Source organism: Megalopta genalis, chromosome 6 (assembly GCF_051020955.1).
Source record: "Megalopta genalis isolate 19385.01 chromosome 6, iyMegGena1_principal, whole genome shotgun sequence".
Lineage (NCBI taxonomy): Eukaryota > Metazoa > Arthropoda > Insecta > Hymenoptera > Halictidae > Megalopta > Megalopta genalis.
The window spans coordinates 1,235,816-1,257,094 of record NC_135018.1 but is presented as its reverse complement, the minus strand read 5'-3'; the positions used below and the strand labels follow the sequence as shown (position 1 = coordinate 1,257,094).

General features: G+C 32.9%; 6 protein-coding genes across 21 annotated transcripts in view; 4 read left to right on the top strand and 2 right to left on the bottom strand.

Moving 5' to 3' along the window:
• Positions 1–85: 85 nt before the first annotated feature.
• On the top strand, positions 86–2,480 carry LOC117218667 (WD40 repeat-containing protein SMU1). The gene is made up of 8 exons (XM_033467216.2): positions 86–375; positions 448–514; positions 595–738; positions 797–911; positions 1,014–1,656; positions 1,717–1,818; positions 1,897–2,233; positions 2,349–2,480. Exons 1-8 carry the CDS (start codon positions 350–352, stop codon positions 2,445–2,447), a joined length of 1,533 nt encoding a protein of 510 aa, XP_033323107.1. The 5' UTR covers positions 86–349; the 3' UTR covers positions 2,448–2,480.
• A 557-nt stretch (positions 2,481–3,037) lies between these two features.
• LOC117218725 (trans-1,2-dihydrobenzene-1,2-diol dehydrogenase) lies at positions 3,038–5,157 on the top strand. 2 transcript variants are annotated; one of them, XM_033467296.2, is made up of 5 exons: positions 3,038–3,263; positions 3,718–3,919; positions 3,988–4,279; positions 4,412–4,812; positions 4,993–5,157. In XM_033467296.2, the coding sequence occupies exons 2-5, from the start codon at positions 3,718–3,720 to the stop codon at positions 5,094–5,096; spliced, it is 999 nt and encodes a 332-aa protein (XP_033323187.1). In that variant the 5' UTR covers positions 3,038–3,263; the 3' UTR covers positions 5,097–5,157. The 2 variants fall into 2 exon arrangements, with proteins under 2 accessions (XP_033323187.1, XP_076378971.1); XM_076522856.1 differs by lacking the exon at positions 3,038–3,263 and adding an exon at positions 3,501–3,660.
• Positions 5,158–5,376: 219 nt separating this feature from the next.
• Smu1 (Smu1 spliceosomal factor) lies at positions 5,377–7,621 on the bottom strand. Its single transcript, XM_033467264.2, has 8 exons — positions 7,482–7,621; positions 7,343–7,409; positions 7,119–7,262; positions 6,946–7,060; positions 6,201–6,843; positions 6,039–6,140; positions 5,623–5,959; positions 5,377–5,508 (listed from the first exon to the last, which is right to left on the bottom strand). The coding sequence occupies exons 1-8, from the start codon at positions 7,505–7,507 to the stop codon at positions 5,410–5,412; spliced, it is 1,533 nt and encodes a 510-aa protein (XP_033323155.2). The 5' UTR covers positions 7,508–7,621; the 3' UTR covers positions 5,377–5,409.
• A 9-nt stretch (positions 7,622–7,630) lies between these two features.
• Positions 7,631–12,395, top strand: LOC117218731 (kinesin-like protein subito). Of its 8 annotated transcripts, none has more exons than XM_076522864.1 (8): positions 7,631–7,763; positions 7,859–8,371; positions 8,550–8,863; positions 8,948–9,374; positions 9,448–9,637; positions 9,813–10,052; positions 11,231–11,350; positions 11,917–12,395. In XM_076522864.1, exons 3-4 carry the CDS (start codon positions 8,604–8,606, stop codon positions 9,339–9,341), a joined length of 654 nt encoding a protein of 217 aa, XP_076378979.1. In that variant the 5' UTR covers positions 7,631–7,763; positions 7,859–8,371; positions 8,550–8,603; the 3' UTR covers positions 9,342–9,374; positions 9,448–9,637; positions 9,813–10,052; positions 11,231–11,350; positions 11,917–12,395. The 8 variants fall into 8 exon arrangements, with proteins under 8 accessions (XP_076378979.1, XP_076378977.1, XP_076378978.1 ...); XM_076522862.1 differs by having other exon boundaries at positions 11,418–12,395; XM_076522863.1 differs by having other exon boundaries at positions 11,182–11,350.
• On the bottom strand, positions 10,561–14,310 carry LOC117218709 (golgin-45). 2 transcript variants are annotated; one of them, XM_033467276.2, is made up of 6 exons: positions 13,811–14,310; positions 13,007–13,545; positions 12,706–12,905; positions 12,419–12,547; positions 12,110–12,335; positions 10,561–12,012 (listed from the first exon to the last, which is right to left on the bottom strand). In XM_033467276.2, exons 1-6 carry the CDS (start codon positions 13,860–13,862, stop codon positions 11,851–11,853), a joined length of 1,308 nt encoding a protein of 435 aa, XP_033323167.2. In that variant the 5' UTR covers positions 13,863–14,310; the 3' UTR covers positions 10,561–11,850. The 2 variants fall into 2 exon arrangements, with proteins under 2 accessions (XP_033323167.2, XP_033323174.2); XM_033467283.2 differs by having other exon boundaries at positions 13,892–14,310.
• A 1,030-nt stretch (positions 14,311–15,340) lies between these two features.
• The window catches only part of Tomosyn (syntaxin-binding protein tomosyn), a 113,513-nt gene continuing 107,574 nt past the window's right edge, over positions 15,341–21,279 (top strand). For 4 of the 7 annotated variants that reach the window (XM_033467373.2, XM_033467348.2, XM_076522854.1 and 1 more), the window contains exon 1: positions 15,341–15,982. In XM_033467373.2, coding sequence (XP_033323264.1) covers positions 15,863–15,982 — 120 coding nt within the window. In that variant the 5' untranslated portion in view covers positions 15,341–15,862. The remainder of the gene's footprint in view (positions 15,983–21,279) is intronic. The other 3 variants (XM_033467422.2, XM_033467388.2, XM_033467407.2) reach the window with 1 other exon arrangement.

The window sequence follows — 21,279 nt, the reverse complement described above, 5'->3', positions numbered from 1 at the left end:
ACACGCCATACTTAAATTGTTACAAGTGTTATTGACAGATCTATGAAGATTTTAATTGCGTATTTCTCAGTTACAATAAATTTCCCCAGGAAACACTTATCAATTCTGTAAGATACACGTCAAAACGAATCGATTCGTGTATAACACAAGCATTTTCATAGTCCGTCACTTTGCTAGAAATGTCCTAAATATACATTCTTCTACAACTATATTCATGGTATGGACATAACATTAAGTCTGATGACGAGTGACAACTGATTACATACCAGGATTGGTTGTCCTCATTTAAACATCATATTTAATGATGAATTGCATGTCTTAATGTATTGCCTTCTGGATATACAACACGATGTCGATTGAAATCGAGTCTGCTGAGTATGTATTTAACACGTATTATTACAATGCTTTGTTTACCTCGTTCGTTTATATATTACTATTTGTTTTCAGTGTAATTCGTTTAATACAACAATACCTTAAAGAGTCTAATCTCGTCAAAACATTACAAACATTACAGGTATTTAAGTTTTGTTTATAGAGTACAATCTAATTGATCCTGATCCATAATAACAGTAACTTAATGCATTAAATTAATAGGAAGAAACTGGTGTATCATTAAATACAGTGGATAGTGTAGATGGTTTTGTGGCAGACATAAACAATGGACATTGGGATACAGTATTAAAAGCAATACAATCATTAAAATTACCAGATAAGAAGCTTATCGATTTGTATGAACAGGTATGTAATTATAGTATGTTTATTAACACCTTTATGTTTAATCTACACCACTTTTCAGGTTGTCTTAGAATTAATTGAGTTACGAGAACTAGGTGCAGCCAGATCATTATTACGCCAAACAGATCCTATGATTATGATGAAACAACAAGAACCTGAACGATATATTCATTTAGGTGAAGTAAAAGAATGACGATATTTTTCTCACAACTTTAGAAAATGTTTTGGGCAATTTTATATTACTTTCCTATAATAACATTTTATATTTCATTGTACAGAAAATTTACTTGCACGCTCATATTTTGACCCACGCGAAGCATATCCTGATGGTAGTACAAAAGAGAAACGTAGAGCTTATATAGCTACAGCTCTTGCTGGTGAAGTGTCTGTAGTACCATCGAGTAGGTTACTTGCGCTATTAGGACAAGCATTAAAATGGCAGCAGCATCAAGGTTTACTTCCTCCTGGTACTACAATAGACTTGTTTAGAGGGAAAGCAGCAGTACGAGATCAAGAAGATGAGAAATATCCAACACAACTTTCGAAACAAATCAAATTTGGACAAAAATCTCATGTGGAATGTGCAAGATTTTCACCCGACGGTCAATATTTAGTTACCGGATCTGTTGATGGATTTATCGAAGTTTGGAATTTTACAACTGGTAAATTTAGGAAAGATTTAAAGTACCAAGCACAAGATAACTTTATGATGATGGAGCAAGCAGTATTATCAATGGCTTTTAGTCGTGATAGTGAAATGTTGGCTGGTGGTGGCCAAGATGGAAAAATAAAAGTATGGAGAGTACAAAGTGGACAGTGTTTAAGAAGATTTGAAAAGGCTCATTCAAAAGGTGTTACGTGTATCCAGTTTAGTAGAGATAATAGTCAAATACTCTCTGCATCGTTTGATACTACAATAAGGTATGTAGATGCAGTAGAATACAAAATTTTATCAGAATTGTGATTTTATTTTTTATACAGAATACACGGGCTTAAATCTGGAAAAACGTTAAAAGAATTTCGAGGACATTCATCTTTTGTGAACGAAGTCGTCTTTGCACCAGATGGACACAATGTAATAAGGTACAGTTTATATCTCATTGATTTTTAAGTAATGTTGATTCAAAGTATTCAATTACTGTTTTTTCATTTTTTTTTAAGTGCTTCATCCGACGGAACCGTAAAAATTTGGAGTTTGAAAACAACGGAATGTGCGGGCACATACAAATCTTTAGGTGCTGCGGATTTAACTGTAAATAGTATACATCTTTTGCCTCGAAATCCCGAACATTTTGTCGTTTGTAATCGCTCGAATACGGTAGTAATTATGAATATGCAAGGCCAAATTGTAAGATCATTCTCAAGTGGTAAACGGGAAGGCGGTGACTTTGTTTGCACGGTTGTCAGTCCAAGAGGTGAATTTATTTACTGTGTTGGTGAAGATCTTGTGCTTTATTGTTTCTCTACATCATCTGGAAAACTCGAAAGAACTCTCAATGTAAGTAACGTTATTTTTGTATTTTATATGTAATAGACACTAGACGATTGTTAACCTTTTCCAGTATTTTTTCATTACCAATACAATGTCGTAAGTATGTTTCTTTTTATTGCAGATACACGAGAAAGACGTAATCGGCCTAACGCATCATCCCCATCAAAATCTTCTGTGTTCTTACAGTGAAGATGGTCTCTTGAAATTATGGAAACCCTAACTTGTTATAAATACACTTACATGTTTGATATTACTCTATTCTTCTTATAATATTTATTTCATTTTACTATTTTCCTATGTCAGTCGTTTTTGTTGGAAATATTCGAATGGGTAAAATATGTCGAATATTTGGGCAAATATTATATAGGCAAAAATTATCTATCTTTATTATTATCACTCAATTAATTTGTCAAATAACTCATCAAATTTTCAGCACGCATATAAATTATCGAGATCTGCGAGAAGCATTTTTTAATTTTCCGTTATAGGCTCAGATAGAAGAGTTAAAAATCGAGAGCTTTTTATTTTTTTCTGTCATTCCAAGTAATAGCAAAATTTAAAAAAAAGTATTTTGATCATTGTCTAGTAGACTAGACCAGCTATCATCTAAAAAAATTCAAGTCATTTAGCCCAGTTTTCAAAAAGTTGTGTTTTAGAAGGTGTATACACGCTCAATTTTGAGTAATTGTGTGTACACGCAAACGACCGTATATATTTATATATATATATATATAACGAAGAAAATATAATATTATATTATATAAGTAAGATTGAGAATTATATTTTCTCTTATCTTGCCGCTTTAGTTCGATGAAATACGTGCACTTATGTACACATAGTCGAACGTAATGAAGAAAATATAGCAAGATAAGGGAGGGTCTTACGTAATCAGTAGATTACACGTAAAACTTATAAAAGTGTGTTCAATTTCAGGACGATAACATTGTTTTTCTGACAGTTACACGGCGCACAGCGTAGCAAATAAAACCCCCTTTTGTAAAAGAGTTTTTATACCACAGCATTTTTCATAAATACTGTAAGTAAAGTATTATTTCATTGCGGAAATGTAATATATACATATTTGTAATAGCAGTAGCATACATTTCATGTGTATTATGTGTCCATTATTGACAACTACCGGTACCATGAGTAAAATACAGGATTATCCAAAATAGGCTATAAGATTTTTTAAATAAAAAACAAACTGTTTTGAATTTCATTGGTTATGTCAATTGTACAGTAAATTCTCTCCAATTGTCCCTCAGCTTGTAAACAAAAGTGGACAATTTGGGAAGAGGAAGTACGATTATTCGAGCCTCGTTTTTATAGATATCTGTATAATTTTATGTAGAATAATTTATAGAAATATTGTGTGCAGGAAACATTTTTACAAAAAATTTTCACATAAGTCAATGAAAAATATCATTCTACAGGTAGTCGTTATGTCACATGCATCATCTTCTTTTTAAAAATTAATTAATTTATTATAGATGGCTACGCGTTGGGGAATAGCAGGCTGTGGAAAAATCTCTCATGATTTTGTAACAGCTTTGAATGTACTGCCAAAATCTGAACATGTAGTTATTGCAGTAGCAGCACAAGACCTTTCACGGGCTGAAAACTTTGCTGCAACACATAATGTTAAAAAAGCATACGACAGTTACGAGAAGTTGGCAAAAGATGAAGAAATTGGTGAGCAAATAAAGAATTAGTTCATGAACATTTATTTTAGAAAGAACTGCTTTTATTTGTTGTTGTAGATGTTGTATATGTTGGGACTATACATCCTACACATTTATCTGTTGCACAATTAATGTTATCAAATAAAAAACACGTTTTATGTGAAAAACCTTTAACTCTGAATTACAAACAAACAAGCCAATTAATTAATACGGCAAAAAGCAAGAACCTGTTTTTGATGGAAGCTATTTGGAGTAGATGCTTCCCTGCTTATGATATCATTAAGAAGGAGATTGCTTCTGGAAGTATCGGAGAAGTTTATCAGGTTCTTGTATCCTTCGGATTCAACTTATCAGGCGTTGATAGACTCGAGTAAGTAAAAGTCTTGGACATTCTCATGGCGGATTCTTTTTTTTCGAATTTTTAAAATGTTTATCACCAATATCTTACAAACTGTTTAAACTAGGTGACTAACATTTTACAGAACTTATTCTTTATTCTTAGATTAAAAAAGCTAGGAGGTGGTACAATATTAGACTTAGGCGTGTATGGAATACAGTTTGCTTGTCATATATTTGATCATGAAGTACCACAATCTGTCAAAGCTTCTGGTTGCCTCAACGAAGAAGGCGTTGATATTTCCGCAACGGCAAGTTTCCATTACAAAGGAAATCGTACTGCCACTATGCTATTCCATTCGAAGGTTGATCTGCCGAATGAAGCTTACGTTCTGGGAACAAAGGGGATGATAAAAATTCCGCAGTTTTGGAGCCCTTCAAAATTGGAATTGTCAAATGGAAAAGTTGTGGACTTGCCACTACCGAAGACTAATCTCAAATTCAACTTTGTCAATAGTGTTGGATTGAGTTACGAGGCTGATGAAGTTCGAAAATGCATTCTGAAAGGTATATATAATGTTGCACATATATCGTTGACGCAACTTCATTGCACAATAATTTAGAAAGCGACTTATCATGACCAAACTTAAAAATAGATAACATTGAACTTTAAAGTAGATAACTATAAAAAATTGATTATACATTCTAAAGTGTATTTTTACTCATTTTTGTTATTACACATTTTAGATATGATTGAAAGTCCAAAGGTTTCGCACGCTGCTTCTTTGCTAATTGCACAGTTAGAGGACGAGATTCGAAAACAAGTTGGTGTTGTATACGATGATGACTAAAATATAAAATATAAATATAATTAATGTATAAAAAGATTAATAATTTTTTACATACTAGAAATGGTTCTATATTCATTCCTATCTGAACACCTCACGTAGATACTATTAAACTATTCAATATTACCAGGCTTCTTACTTTGTGTTTCTTTCACACTAAAACTCCGAGTTTGATCTGTATGTGTAGTATTATTTAATATTTTGCTCCATTCATATTAGATATAAATTGTTAAATGACATAAGAAAATAGTAAAATGAAATAAATATTATAAGAAGAATAGAGTAATATCAAATATGTAAGTGTATTTATAACAAGTTAGGGTTTCCATAATTTTAAGAGACCATCTTCACTGTAAGAACACAGAAGATTTTGATGGGGATGATGCGTTAGGCCGATTACGTCTTTCTCGTGTATCTGCAATAAAAAAAAACATACTTACGACATTGTATTGGTAATGAAAAAATACTGGAAAAGGTTAACAATCGTCTAGTGTCTATTACATATAAAATACAAAATTACGTTACTTACATTGAGAGTTCTTTCGAGTTTTCCAGATGATGTAGAGAAACAATAAAGCACAAGATCTTCACCAACACAGTAAATAAATTCACCTCTTGGACTGACAACCGTGCAAACAAAGTCACCGCCTTCCCGTTTACCACTTGAGAATGATCTTACAATTTGGCCTTGCATATTCATAATTACTACCGTATTCGAGCGATTACAAACGACAAAATGTTCGGGATTTCGAGGCAAAAGATGTATACTATTTACAGTTAAATCCGCAGCACCTAAAGATTTGTATGTGCCCGCACATTCCGTTGTTTTCAAACTCCAAATTTTTACGGTTCCGTCGGATGAAGCACTTAAAAAAAAAATGAAAAAACAGTAATTGAATACTTTGAATCAACATTACTTAAAAATCAATGAGATATAAACTGTACCTTATTACATTGTGTCCATCTGGTGCAAAGACGACTTCGTTCACAAAAGATGAATGTCCTCGAAATTCTTTTAACGTTTTTCCAGATTTAAGCCCGTGTATTCTGTATAAAAAATAAAATCACAATTCTGATAAAATTTTGTATTCTACTGCATCTACATACCTTATTGTAGTATCAAACGATGCAGAGAGTATTTGACTATTATCTCTACTAAACTGGATACACGTAACACCTTTTGAATGAGCCTTTTCAAATCTTCTTAAACACTGTCCACTTTGTACTCTCCATACTTTTATTTTTCCATCTTGGCCACCACCAGCCAACATTTCACTATCACGACTAAAAGCCATTGATAATACTGCTTGCTCCATCATCATAAAGTTATCTTGTGCTTGGTACTTTAAATCTTTCCTAAATTTACCAGTTGTAAAATTCCAAACTTCGATAAATCCATCAACAGATCCGGTAACTAAATATTGACCGTCGGGTGAAAATCTTGCACATTCCACATGAGATTTTTGTCCAAATTTGATTTGTTTCGAAAGTTGTGTTGGATATTTCTCATCTTCTTGATCTCGTACTGCTGCTTTCCCTCTAAACAAGTCTATTGTAGTACCAGGAGGAAGTAAACCTTGATGCTGCTGCCATTTTAATGCTTGTCCTAATAGCGCAAGTAACCTACTCGATGGTACTACAGACACTTCACCAGCAAGTGCTGTAGCTATATAAGCTCTACGTTTCTCTTTTGTACTACCATCAGGATATGCTTCGCGTGGGTCAAAATATGAGCGTGCAAGTAAATTTTCTGTACAATGAAATATAAAATGTTATTATAGGAAAGTAATATAAAATTGCCCAAAACATTTTCTAAAGTTGTGAGAAAAATATCGTCATTCTTTTACTTCACCTAAATGAATATATCGTTCAGGTTCTTGTTGTTTCATCATAATCATAGGATCTGTTTGGCGTAATAATGATCTGGCTGCACCTAGTTCTCGTAACTCAATTAATTCTAAGACAACCTGAAAAGTGGTGTAGATTAAACATAAAGGTGTTAATAAACATACTATAATTACATACCTGTTCATACAAATCGATAAGCTTCTTATCTGGTAATTTTAATGATTGTATTGCTTTTAATACTGTATCCCAATGTCCATTGTTTATGTCTGCCACAAAACCATCTACACTATCCACTGTATTTAATGATACACCAGTTTCTTCCTATTAATTTAATGCATTAAGTTACTGTTATTATGGATCAGGATCAATTAGATTGTACTCTATAAACAAAACTTAAATACCTGTAATGTTTGTAATGTTTTGACGAGATTAGACTCTTTAAGGTATTGTTGTATTAAACGAATTACACTGAAAACAAATAGTAATATATAAACGAACGAGGTAAACAAAGCATTGTAATAATACGTGTTAAATACATACTCAGCAGACTCGATTTCAATCGACATCGTGTTGTATATCCAGAAGGCAATACATTAAGACATGCAATTCATCATTAAATATGATGTTTAAATGAGGACAACCAATCCTGGTATGTAATCAGTTGTCACTCGTCATTAGACCAATATAGTCTAAGCAAGCTAAGATAGATGTAGACGTGAACGTTGCATGTCCATACCATGAATATAGCTGTATAAGAAATTGTATGATGAATGGGTCCTACTTCTGCACATATGTTGGCCGCAGTTTGATCCGTTAGCGGAAGTAAGCACAGAAATTTTCTTCGCTTTGATTCGTTTGCTGAGTTTAAAATATGTACATATAATGTTAATTTATGTTGGCGTTTCACTTTTTCATAGGTTTTCTTCATAAAGCATCTACCTTGAAACGATTTCTTGTCTGTATAAAGTTCTTAAAAAACGATAAGAATTGTGCACGATCTTTTTAATTTTGTCTACTGAAAAAGTGTAATAAGTGGACTTCGAGGAATATATAAAGGATTTTCTTCATCATTAGGCCCCAATACATAATGCCCCATGGGACAGTAGTGTAGATTTTGGTTCAGTTTAAATACGACACATAAAGCCAAGAGTTGATGGCGAGTGATAGCCGCGCGACGGCAAGACAGTGTACACTGTTGTGCTTGGTTGTTCACACGTCGTCGATTTTTTTGATATTTTCTCAATTTGTCTGAATTGAACATCATTCCGACGCAACAATTCGACGGTTTTCATCTTAAAAAACATCTAGAAGATCCGATGTTGTATAGTAAAGGCGGAGAACCTTTCGTAAAATTACGAAAATATAGGGTAAAAATGCTCGCTACTACCCATCTTGAACTTTGATGGATATTTACAACCACTTTAAATAAGGTAAATTAGAAACTGAGTATATATATAGTACTATGTTCCGGAAACTTTTCTCCATCTTTCAAGGCCAGTTTGAACTTTCTAATGTTCTTAGTTTTTACGTAGTTTCTATTTTTTACCCAAAATTTTTTATAGCTTAATATGATAGTGAACATATCTAATATTTTTTTAATTATTATAGATGGATGATACATTAGACTCTGTTATAGATGGTCTTGTAATCTAAATACACAAGATGAACTATCATATTTATTTGGAAGAGATCCAAGTATCTTGGCCTATAAAGGAGTCAGGAATAAGGCCCAGTCAATGCACTGATGCACATTATGTTAATTCTGATTCTGAGCCTTACCAGATTTTAATGGCTGGACAGTATAATTTAAAAGTAACTGTAACAGCTGTAAATTCAAGAAGTTCTAGGTTGCATTATATATTTATTATCAAATTATTGAAGCATTATATTGAGAATGAACCAAATACTGTTGAATTTAGCATGTATGCAATAGTATTTCTTATTAAATACAATGTTTATGCCAAAAATGATTCCTTTATATATAATTGTTCTTATAAATATAACAGATCCACCTTCTGCAATTTGGTTGGTTCAGAACATTTGAAAAAAATATTAAACATTAGGGATAAATTAAAAGAAGCACAAAATATTAATACAAGTCTGTTAGTATTGGGAAGACGTTTAAAAATGATTCATAATGAACAACTATCTAAACAAAAACCAGAACATATTGGTCCATTTAGGGATTCAAAACTAACAAGACTTTTTCAAACAGCACTTTCTGATAAAGAACATATGGCTGTGATAGTGAATATCAATCTTTTAACAAATTTGTATACAGAAACACAAAATGTTCCGAATTTAGCTACAATTGTAAAGAAAATAGTTTTACAACAGAAACAAAAAGTTTATAAGAAAAAGTCCCAGTCTATACAAATAGAGAAAGTATTAAAACAGTAACTGATTGGGATGCTACAGAATTAGGAAGTGAAGGTATTGCATTTGTTAAAATGCATATACATTTCAAACTGATTTATATTAATTATATTTGTATGTATCTTGGCAGAATTGCATAACGCTGGTGGTAATCATGCTACATATACCTGTATATGTTCAAATTGAGGATTATGATGAGTTATTTTGTACAATAAAAATTTAAAAGATGTAATAAAATTATTGACGAATTCTGCATTAAGTCGTGATCTAGAGATTCGCCAAGAAATGGCGGATACGAGACTTTAATACCCAAATTTATGGTAATTTCATTACAAAGTATTTTCTAAATTCTGTAATAGCATTTGATCTAAAGAAACTTTCATTGTATGAAATTAGAGGAGAGATCTTTTTTTTTATCTAAGAATTTGTAATTATTACATTTATTATTTATTTACATTTTTATTATTTGTTATTATACTATATTTTTCTTTCTAGTGCTTGGACGTACATGCTCCAAAAATCATAGAACTGGAGCACATTCTCGATACTGTAATGGAACTTCAGCGATAAAACGAAGATTAAATAAAAACTTAGAAATATGTCAAAATGAGAAAGAACGTCTGCAAAAGTTGTTAGATGAAAATAATGATAAACTCTTGGAATTTGAGGATTGTTTGAAAAATGCGGAGGATATAGAACAGGAGAAAGATGCTGAAATAGTGTTGCTTCAACAAGGTCAGATACATATTATATATATATATATATATATATATCATTATAAATATTACTTCTGCAGTGAAGAAAAATAAAATTCATCATGATATCAGAAATGATTCTGGTATCACTTTCTAATTCTGCCGTATCCTAATCAGTTATTGGTTTTATATTTTCTCTAACTATTTCGGGAGTTTTTCTTATACATTTTTTGTTTCTGTTCTAAAACTATTTTCTTTGTAATTGTAGCAAAATTCGGAACATTTTGTGTTTCTGTATACAAATTTGTTAAAAGATTGATATTCACTATCAAAGCCATGTGTTCTTTATCAGAAACTGCCGTTTGAAAAAGTCTTGTTAGTTTTGACTCTCTAAATGGACCAATATGTTCTGGTCTTTGTTTAGATAGTTGCTCATTATGAATCGTTTTTAAACATCTTCCTAATACTAACAGATTTGTATTAATGTTTTGTACTTCTTTTAAACTGTTTAAATAAAATTCATTTCGTCCGCAAGAAATACACATTGGCAGAGTTGCTCGTAGTTTTTATTTTATTCAATTATATAATTTCGTACAGTAGAATGTCGGGCCTATTTTTATACAGTAGGACTTCGTTCATTTGAACTCCATTCTGCTAAACAAAGTTATCTATGTATATATATAAACTATCTAGTTATAAGATCTGTCATGTTCCTTTACATGTTCATATAAAGGGAGCTCTACTGTATTTAATTTGATGTAATACAATGATACACTACGATTCATTGTTGCAAAATTTTTGAATTATATTTTGCTTCCTTTATCTCTTAATTACGTTTTACGTAAGTGTACACTTTGGCAGAGTAATTGAGCGGAAGTCGGTGTTAATCACGTCCATATTCATACTTGATTGATGTGTACGTGAAATAACACTGAGAATAAAATATATATACAATTTTTTAAGCATGTTTGATGTATTCAATACATAAGAAGTAAAATTTAATTGTCGATCTTGTCTTCAAATTATTGAAATGTAAGATGGCAATACATTGAGTGGCCTTAAGTCTTATCTCATAATACATATGTAATCAAACGTGGAAACTAAATTTAAAAAATATATAGGGTTTCCAGATATTTAACTAACAACTCACAGTTTATGTTTGCCTGTAGGTGAATAATTCGTGTGAGATATGCATTTATCTAATGATTATTTATTTAGATAACTGTTATTTATCTGTTGGTTTCCGTAATTATGTATAACACTGCGTAAAAAAGAAGAGTGGAGGAAAAAGAAACCTAATGCAATATTGTACTTTCGTGCAGTTTGAGACTCAAATAGGTATGTACTATATCCTATTCTCATAATATTATAATAGTATTTTAAATATATAAATGCTTTGGTTCAGGTTAAATTCAGTAAATCAATGAATAAGGAGACCATGTAATATTATTGTTAAATAATATAAATATTTTAATAATGGTCTGTTCCTTGGAAAAAAATGCCTGAAGTTATAATGGCTGTCCACTCCAATTCTATTACTTCAAACACACACACTTTGAAATTACAACAAAGACATCTTCCTTAAAAACCAAACCATAAATATATTACTACTTCGAAATAACGGTTACCAACTAAACTTTTCATAGAACTATATTTTAACAAGTAATCAACTGTCAATGATTACATGTGGATATTAAGCGTAATTTTTTTGTTATTGTCAGTCAATATTATTAGTATTATTAAATCAACAAGTTTAAATATAAAAATAAATTTCAAAAGGATGTAGAAATATTAGTAACCATTTGGATAAATTGTGTTAATATACTCAAATAGAGATTTTAAATTTGTTTAATTTCACCACTGCAATGAGGACAACAAGTTATATTTGAATCATTTCGTGGTAGAAATATTTGGCCACCAAGTGCTACAGCAGCACCCATCACTGCACTACAAGCAACATCTTGCCTTCCCGACATGAGCAAATTCGGACTCATGAGCAACTATAAATAAACAAATAAAATAGAATAAACAAGTGTTACCAATAAGGTTAGTTGCAGATTATGTACATAACATGAATTAAAGGAAGTAAAAACTCACTTGTTCTGCCATTTTTTCAGCAAGTGTTTTCATATCTAATCCTGTTATATTAATTTCTTTGTGTAAGTGAATATTTTCTACACCACTTAACAATTGAACTTTCAAAATTTCTGCTAGCTGACAGCATCCTTGTGCTAAGTCAGTAATATTTGTACTTGGTAACTCGTGCCTTTTAGAAGATGCAGCTCCAACAGGATCAAAGTTTTCACGAAGAATACTGAGGGTCCTAAAATAAGTGAACTTGTACGCTAATTAACTTAATAATATAAACATTTATACGAAGAGACTAATTTTGTTGCATATTCATACCTATATGTTTTAAGGGATATGTCACGAATATGATTACGATCTTCTAGAAGTCTCTTTATTGCTTCTTGAAGATCTGTTGTTCTTTGACAGAGGGCTGCTTTCCATTTTGCAAGTTCCTCCACCATTAAGCTATCCAAAGAAGTAGTTATAATACTATTAGTTAAATGTAAATGAAAATGTAAAAATTACACCTAATTTTCTCTATTAATGATTGGAGCATGAATTTTGAAGTCATTAAGACATTATAAAAATGTTCCATATATGTTTCTTGATTAATTTTCATTTACCTACTGGCTAAGAATCTACTTCTCCAAACTTCGCATTGTCCAGCCAACCATTCTGTTTGTTCTTGATGAGTTGAAAGGTGCTGAGAGGAATTTAAAAGGGCCCTAGCAAGTTGTAATTTATCTTCAGTCAGCAAATGAACCTTTGTCTCAAGGTCTTCACCTACAGCTGCCACTAATAAGTTCTTCAATTCCCCATTTACCTAATTAAGTAAATTATAAATATAATTTGCATTTCTGTTAAAACATTCAAAACTTTCAATTTTAGAATAGTGCATATATCCATATATAGGAAGAAAAGTACCTGTGCTTGAAATTTTAATTGATTTTCAAGTTGACTATTTTCTTCCTTAAGCTTTTTTATTTCTATTTCATATGCTTTCTTCTCATTTAGCCATTCACATTCTATAGATTTATCTTCCATCCCTTTGATGACCTCAGCAGCTGGCACTTCTATCTCATGAATTTTCATCGCAGCAACTTGAGAAACCGCTACATTTAAACTACTTTTATGGAATCTTTTACTTTTTTTATCATGTGGAATGATTGGTTTAACTGCAGCTTTGTATGGCTCGTAAGGAACAAATTTTGGTTCCTTCGATTTTAATGAATTCAAAATATGTTTTTCATCTTTAACATTAGAAATATGTTTTGGTACTAAATTTATAATTGGACCATTTGGTGTAACCGGTGGAATGGAGCTTAATTGTTTTAGATTTGTTGGGTGATAAATCAAAGCATCACCAAGACGGCATTTTGTTTGCTTCACCTCGGCTTTATCCACTGTCACATTTTCCATACCATCGCCTTGTGTACGTCCAACGCAGCCCATTGCTTGAACATCTTAAATTAAAATTACAAAATATTGATACTTGCATACCAGTGTCATTACAAGAAAACTAAAATTATACGTATTATGTGTATATTGTAATGCTGATGATATTTCTTTCCAATTCAATTTTTGAGTAAAACCATTTTAAATATGTTCAGTGTAATTTCTTCCAAATACGTATATATAACATTTTTCTTACGATCGTTCTCTACTAGTACATTTATAGTAACGCAGATGTTTACGAGTGGTGAATCATAAAACAATATGTAATCTAACCTTGTGTTTTAATTTGTGCTTCATCCTTCGAAGAATTTAAAGCAGTTGCCATTTTGTGACGTATTGGTTATATGTACTTACTTTTAATTATATTCCTTGTAAGAATAAAATTAAAACTTATGTACTACTTCTTGGGCATTATTACAATATTATTTACTAATTGGTATAGTCTCGAGAAAGTAACCCAACATGACTGTAAGTTAACGTCAGCAGTGAAGGTGGGAGAAGGATATGAAATTTATTTATTTGAATATCAGTTTGAATAATAATGATGGTAGAATAAAGTAAACGAAATATTATTTGTTATTTTGCTTTTTTAAGTCGTTTTTGCTACCAAAAATGACCCCATTGTTTGCAGAAACGATTGTATGTATCATATCGCTAGTTTCAAACTTATAAAAGCTATTATTTCTTCGTACAATTATTGCACGCTATTTAAGATAATTATTTAAGAAACGTTAGAATAAATTAAACATAGAGATAATTTTTTAATATGAAACTTCAATTTTCAGAAATTGTGCGCTCCAGTAAAACATGCGATTGACATTGTTACGTCGGCAATAGTTAGCGTATGGTGTGATTGGAAACTTAAGGCTAATTTAGAAGAAAGAATATAAGAAGAAAGATAGTTCGATCATGGTGTAAGAAGAATACACCGTGGACTAATTCAAGGTACAAAATACATAGTACATACTGCTTGGAGCATATATATCTTGGTAGTAACATCTACTTATTATTATGTTTACCTTATTTAAACTTTTCCATATTATATTATATTAATTAAAATATGATATATATTATATTAAATTATATTAAATATATTATATTAAATTATATTAAATAATTATACTAAATTATATATATACTATAATTATACATATTATATTAAAATAAATATTAATAAATAAATGAAATTATATTTAAGAAGAAAATTAATAGAAAAATAGCATGTAGGTACAAGATTCTAAAACTTCTTTGTTCGATTCTGAATAATAGAGTAAGAGGTTGTACTGAATTTAAGTCTATCACATTCTACAAACTGATTGCATATGCAGCAATAGTAGATGCTGCCTCCAGGTATATATGTTCGAAATATTGGCAATGTTGCAGAAATGTGGCCAAAAGATACTAGATTCTTCTCAATTTATGATTGGCGAAGTAAATATCATTAGCTACATGGATAAATTGCACAGAGTAGTAACAACATCTACTACTTAAAAGTTATAACAAATGCATCACAATTTATACACAATCTAGTATATAATTTATTTTCCTCGTATAAACGTGAACGCTATTTAAAATCGCATAACTTCATGTAACGTTAAGTCGTTTTGTATACGGTAAATACGAATAAAGATGTAACAATATGAAAACTACCGATTATTAAAAAAAATTCACAAAAGTCACTATACCGTCGAGCGAATGAGCAGCACGCGAATATCCCTAAAATGGTTACATATTGCATGTCCGCCATCTTTCGAACCGTAAGAACCTGGCATAAAAATCTGCCATAAAGTTTTGCCCACGATTGCGCACAGAGTACGTTCGCGGTCGTGCGAGAGTCCACATGAGCCTGTTGCCAGTTATTGATCCTGACACGGTTAAACAACACTGCATTGCTGTCAAGTACGAAAACAATTCTAGTCACGAAGCGTTTGGAAAAACGCGTTCGTCAATCGGTTACGCGGTAACGCGTGCGTCTTTATTTCCACGAGGACACCGCGTTATCGAGATGTGCCGTGTCTCGTCGACGTCATCGTTCTTCTGTCAAAATGTAGAGGAGATCCCCTAAGACTGAAATATCGATGAGTGACATTTGCCATTGATACGGGAAGATGTCATCGGTAGTTTTCCGTGAAAGAATTAACACGTAGATAGAACGTGACAGAAACTCTTTGCCGTTGCTAAAATTTCTATTTACGTTTTGTCGATCGGACACGCCGAACCGAGAAACCACCCGATACATTTCGTTGCACGCACGGAACTTTAGGGAGAGTTGAATTCGTGTCGCTGCTGCACATGTGATCCTTTAGGTGTTATCTTCGGTCCGTAATGAAGAAGTTCACAATTAAAGGTGTGTTCGACGGGTTCCGATCGTCGGTACCTCAGCCCGTCAAACCTGATCAGGAAATCGTCGAAAACTCACGGCCGGAACATTTTCAAGCGAAGAAGGTCAGTGATAAAACATTGTTACACATTTAACCGATTACCATGAATATTTGTTTGTTACGTTTACGAAAGCGCGAATACGTTGGAAACATGTGTATATATTGAGAACGAAGTTCTGCGAAAAATCTATAAAACTTATTTCAGTTTATTTTTACGCTTGATCGAAATCCATCGTTGTATATGTTGTGTGACGAGGAGCTGTCTCATTAGAAGTCGTACTTATCTCTCTGTTAAACTAAACGTATATTAGTACAGTTGCCGATGTTGTCATTGCCGTGCGATACCGTAATGTCATTGTTGTCTTCGGAAACATGCGCATACAATCAATATGCTATACACCGTCGTATTTTATTTAAATGTTCTCTCGAGTATAAGTTTTAGCGTCGAATGAAATGGCGCGAAACGATTAATCCCTGGTGGATTATGCAGAATTATCGGCGTTCGCGATCGTTTGTTTCCGGTGTTTTTTTTTCTGCGGCTCAAGACTTTCCCCGAAAACGATCCCTTAATATCAAGCTCAGAAGCAGAAGCGACAGTAAATCATTGTTTCTCCTTTTCTGAAATTAGTAACTTCGAAAAATATCTTCTGCAGAGTTTCTATGCTTGTTTCAATTTATGGCATAAATTCTATTATATTATTATATATTATATTATATATTATAGTATATATTATATATATTATTATATATTATTATAACTCGTGTAACAAATATTGGACGTAGTTCAACAGCGTTTCAGTTTCTAGGTTGGTAACAAGAAAACACAAATAAATATAAAGATTGATTTCTGTTTCGAAAAATATCTTCTCCAGTTTCTATGCTTTTGTTTCAATTTATAATATAAATTCTATTATAATTCGTGCAACAAATATTGGACCTAGTTCAACAGCGTTTCGGTTTCTAGGTTGATAACAAGAAAACACAAATAAATATAAAGATTGATTTCTGTTTGTTTTTTAGAGTAAATTATCAAGTTAATTAATATGTAGGTCATCCGTGCGGTTTGAAACCGATATTATTTGCGGAGGAGCTTTTCCGATATACAAATTAAGAGAGGAAAATTAAGAGAATAAAATGATATTCGCCCCAAATATGCATATACAATTATTTACGTCATTCGTGAAACAGTTTATTTTTAACGCGAAAAGTTAATTATGACTATTTGTGTCCGTTTCGAATGACTTATCTTTCAAAAAAGATATCGGTCGAGGAAAAAAGTATCTTCGATATACGCGGTTTCTTCACGGTATTGGAATTGCACGAAAATTTTACAGGAAACGTTTGCAATGATTCTAATAAAGACGGGATTATAAAGATAGGATAATAAAGATTAATATTAATATTAATATTATTAATAAAAGAGACTGGATAATAAAGATTAATATTAATATTAATATTATTAATAAAAGAGACTGGATAATAAAGATTAATACTAATATTAATATTATTAATAAAAGACTGGATAATAAAGATTAATATTAATATTAATATTATTAATAAAAGACTGGATAATAAAGATTGGATAGATTCCAAAGGTAATTATTTGCATATTTCGACGAAAGAGATGCAAGATAATTAAACGAATAATAACATAATCGTGCAACAAATTCTTATGAAATAAACGCAAATATCTATTCAGTGGACGACCTAATATTCGTGTTTCGGTCGGTTATACCGATGTATCGCGCTGAAAAACATCCGCACGGACTGCAAATGCCTAGTGCATATCTGGCGATAGTTTGTCCATAGTTTGTCCAAGTGCATCTAGCGCGTTATCAGAGTAATGTACGTAAGCGGTGTACCAATATCGCATACGGACGCGGCGACAGCTGTACACCGTTCTCTATCGGCCAAAGTTTCACGAAAGAAAACCGTTTCGAATATTGTTTAAAACATCGAATTCTGTCCGACCGAGATCGAGCAACACGGCTCTATAAAATAGATCATAAAACAGGACTATAGGGAGATAATATATAAACTGTTCTGTTCCTTTCTCGAACTAAATCTGCCTGCCTCCTCCTTGAACTAAAAACAAAAGTTAAGCGCTATCAGAAATTATGGTTGCGTGATTTTTAAATTTTACTTCTGCTGCTGAATAAAATGCTTCGGGTACAATACGATTAAAATATCTTCTCCTGATATATTATATTATATATTATTATAATATAATATATCATATATCATATGATATATATTATGATTCATATCATATGATATCATATGATTATAATATAATATATCATATCAATATTATTATATTATATTATATATATAATATAATATATCAGGAGAAGATATTTTAATCGTATTGTACCCGAAGCATTTTATTCAGCAGCAGAAGTAAAATTTAAAGATCATGCAACCATCATTTCTGATAGCGCTTAACTTTTGTTTTTAGTTCATGGAGGAGGCAGGCAGATTTAGTTTTCGAGAAAGGAACAGAACAGTTTGATATTTTTAGTATCCAGCAAGTGAAATGCAATTTTAAAAGGGCTGCGCTACCATTTTAAGCGAAGCATAACTATCTTTTCGCATGCCTGGTTCAATTCTGTCGGCGCGTGTGATCGAACGTATCGAAAAACGATCGCAAATTATGAAACTGCTGGACTCGAGTGTATATTCGATTATTTTCGTAAGAATTTGATCGCAATTAAACGATAGAGCAGATGCATTTTATCGACGTAGCGATATATACATATATATATATATGGGCGTGTTTACTAAATCTTTGACGTGATTGCTTTTTCACGACAACAATTGGGGCGTAACAATTTCATAGGTATCGAAGTTCGCGTATTGCAGCACTGTTTCCCAGGGCCCTGCTGACTTTTCAATGCGACTCCTCTCGGTTCCAGGGCAGCTCCTACCGGCAATGCCGTAAATTTTTAACCTACCAGACCACATGCCAAGTAGAATTATACCCCGAGCGATTTAGCCAGACAATCGGCTCCAATTAGCTTTTTTCGCCCTTTCTCGCAGACGTTTTCTCGGAACTTGTTCGATAATGTTCCCCGAGATCAAAGTTTCTCGGGAGGAAAGCGCAAATACAGTAATTTCTCTCTAATTCGCGCTCAGATTCCGCGCAAAAATGGACAATTCGGGAGGAGGGGATTCGATTATTCTTGCGTCTCGTTTTTATAGTTGTTGCAACAATCGGTGATTGTAAAAACGAGCCGCAAGGCTCGAATAATTGTAGCTCCTTTTCCCAATTGTCCCAACCGTGTTAATAAATTTCCGGTTGTAATCATAATTTAAGTGTCTCCTTTGTTTTGCACGGTGAAAGCTCCAAAATTCTGGAACAGAAAATTATGAAAACTAGTGAATAATAATAAGAAATGATAATAAGACTATGTAGAAACAAATTACTAGACCTTTTAGTTTCTATTAGTTTATATTTTCGGTTTATCATTTATTACTAGACTTCGGACAAATTACGCAGAAAATTATGGAAACTGATGAATAATAATAAGAAGTGATAATAAGACTATGTAGAAACAAATTACTAGACCTTTTAGTTTCTATTAGTTTATATTTTCGGTTTATCATTTATTACTAGACTTCGGACAAATTACGCAGAAAATTATGGAAACTGATGAATAATAATGAGAAATGATAATAAGACTATGTAGAAACAAATTACTAGACCTTTTAGTTTCTGTTAGTTTATATTTTCGGTTCATCATTTATTACTAGACTTCAGACAAATTACGCGTTTTCACGCATCTACGTGAAACACGCGAAATCGAGCGAGCAAAAATATTGGAGAATGCTTCGATGTTACGTTTATCGCGGAGCGTCTTTCGGTGAATGAAAGAAACGAGCCGCTTCTTTTGCCGGGCACGACGTTCTTCTCATTATTCCCGCCGATTACATTTGAATTGTTAAAAAGCTGTCGGAAAACTGGCCACGTGTTTGCGGACATTTCAGTTCGGGTAAGACACAAGAAACAACGATTCGAGGCGAGATCTGGTAAGTAGGGTGGACGGGCGAATAATTTAAATCATTGATGGTATCTATAGTGAAACGCGACGTGTATAACAGCCGTGTTATCCTATTGCGGCTTCGAGCTATACGGCGATGGATTAAAGAAACTCCTTTCCAGTTCTTTGAGGATGGAATTAGAAAACTAGGTTATCACTAGTCTGCGAATTTCATGCATTTACAGCATGTGCGATCACGATGCCCCGAGAGCCTAGAGCAGCATGGAAAAAAGTCGAGCGCGGTTCAACAGAGCTTTTAATCTATTTTTAATCTCGCGAACCGTTCAACGGCTGCAACAGATTTTTGTTTAATTACTCCAATTTTGTGGTCCTCGAGTTACGCGATTCGTAGAAGCGGCATGGTGCCCCCGCGTGCACCGAGTTCGCCGGGTTTTCGAGCGCATCCCTGTTTCGGCTCCGCTTCGCCGGTCGAAACGCCGTCGTCTCGAATATCCGACGTTTGGAAAAAAAAAGAGAAAACGGCGCACACAGTTTTTCGTGCGCCGCGTTGCTCTTGCGCCCGTACGCGCCGAATCGATAACAATTAAGTTAACTTTACAATCGTCGGCCACGTCAACGCGCGCCGTCGGTGTTTAGAGGCCGCGCGAGCAAGCGATCCCGTTCGGCGTCGAATCTCGGCGAAATAAATCTCGACCCGCTATAGGAACCCCGTTTCGCGAAAGAACCTGACGTGCGCCCCATCGGTTATAATAACTGTCCATCACGCCACACAATCACTCTAGACTCTAGACTGATAACATTTGCTGCATTGGGCGGAGCGCATAGCTATTCCGACTATCGTTGTATCCCGAGAACGGGTTTCTTTTTCCTGAAAACAAACCGCAAACGCGGCCGCGAATTTTCTGGTATTGCGGTAATCTTTCAATGATTATTCTGGAAAATGGACAATTTGGGAAGAGAAGATACTGTAATAGGAAGAGGAGATAATATTATTCGAGCCTTGCGCTTCGTTTTTATAGTTACCGATTGTCGACAGCTATAAAAACAAGGCGCAAGGCTCGAATAATATTATCTTTTCTTTCTATTATAGCATCTTCTCTTCCCAAATTGTCCATTTTTCTGCGCAATCTGAGCGCGAATCGGGGGGAATTTACTGTATTATTTACTGTACTTATTATTTACTGTATTATTATTTACTATAATAGGAAGAGGAGATAATATTATTCGAGCCTTGCGTCTCTCGTTTTTATAGTTACCGATTGTCGACAGCTATAAAAACGAGGCGCAAGGCTCGAATAATATTATCTTTTCTTTCTATTATAGCATCTTCTCTTCCCAAATTGTCCATTTTTCTGCTCAA

Excerpts from the sequence above, each read along its gene's own strand:
- LOC117218667 (XM_033467216.2), top strand. The coding sequence starts at position 350 with ATGTCGATTGAAATCGAGTCTGCTGA. Across the intron at positions 376-447 it reads ATTGAAATCGAGTCTGCTGA|TGTAATTCGTTTAATACAAC; the intron begins GTATGTATTTAA and ends ATTTGTTTTCAG. Across the intron at positions 912-1,013 it reads TGAACGATATATTCATTTAG|AAAATTTACTTGCACGCTCA; the intron begins GTGAAGTAAAAG and ends TTCATTGTACAG.
- LOC117218725 (XM_076522856.1), top strand. The coding sequence starts at position 3,640 with ATGAAAAATATCATTCTACAG. Across the intron at positions 3,661-3,717 it reads TGAAAAATATCATTCTACAG|ATGGCTACGCGTTGGGGAAT; the intron begins GTAGTCGTTATG and ends AATTTATTATAG. Across the intron at positions 3,920-3,987 it reads GGCAAAAGATGAAGAAATTG|ATGTTGTATATGTTGGGACT; the intron begins GTGAGCAAATAA and ends TTGTTGTTGTAG.
- Smu1 (XM_033467264.2), bottom strand. The coding sequence starts at position 7,507 with ATGTCGATTGAAATCGAGTCTGCTGA. Across the intron at positions 7,410-7,481 it reads ATTGAAATCGAGTCTGCTGA|TGTAATTCGTTTAATACAAC; the intron begins GTATGTATTTAA and ends ATTTGTTTTCAG. Across the intron at positions 5,960-6,038 it reads GATGGACACAATGTAATAAG|TGCTTCATCCGACGGAACCG; the intron begins GTACAGTTTATA and ends TTTTTTTTTAAG.
- LOC117218731 (XM_076522861.1), top strand. The coding sequence starts at position 8,604 with ATGAACTATCATATTTATTTGGAAGAGATCCAAGTATCTTGGCCTATA. Across the intron at positions 8,864-8,947 it reads AATACTGTTGAATTTAGCAT|ATCCACCTTCTGCAATTTGG; the intron begins GTATGCAATAGT and ends TAAATATAACAG.
- LOC117218709 (XM_033467276.2), bottom strand. The coding sequence starts at position 13,862 with ATGGCAACTGCTTTAAATTCTTCGAAGGATGAAGCACAAATTAAAACA. Across the intron at positions 12,548-12,705 it reads AGTAGATTCTTAGCCAGTAG|CTTAATGGTGGAGGAACTTG; the intron begins GTAAATGAAAAT and ends TTCTTTGGATAG. Across the intron at positions 12,336-12,418 it reads ATATCCCTTAAAACATATAG|GACCCTCAGTATTCTTCGTG; the intron begins GTATGAATATGC and ends CACTTATTTTAG.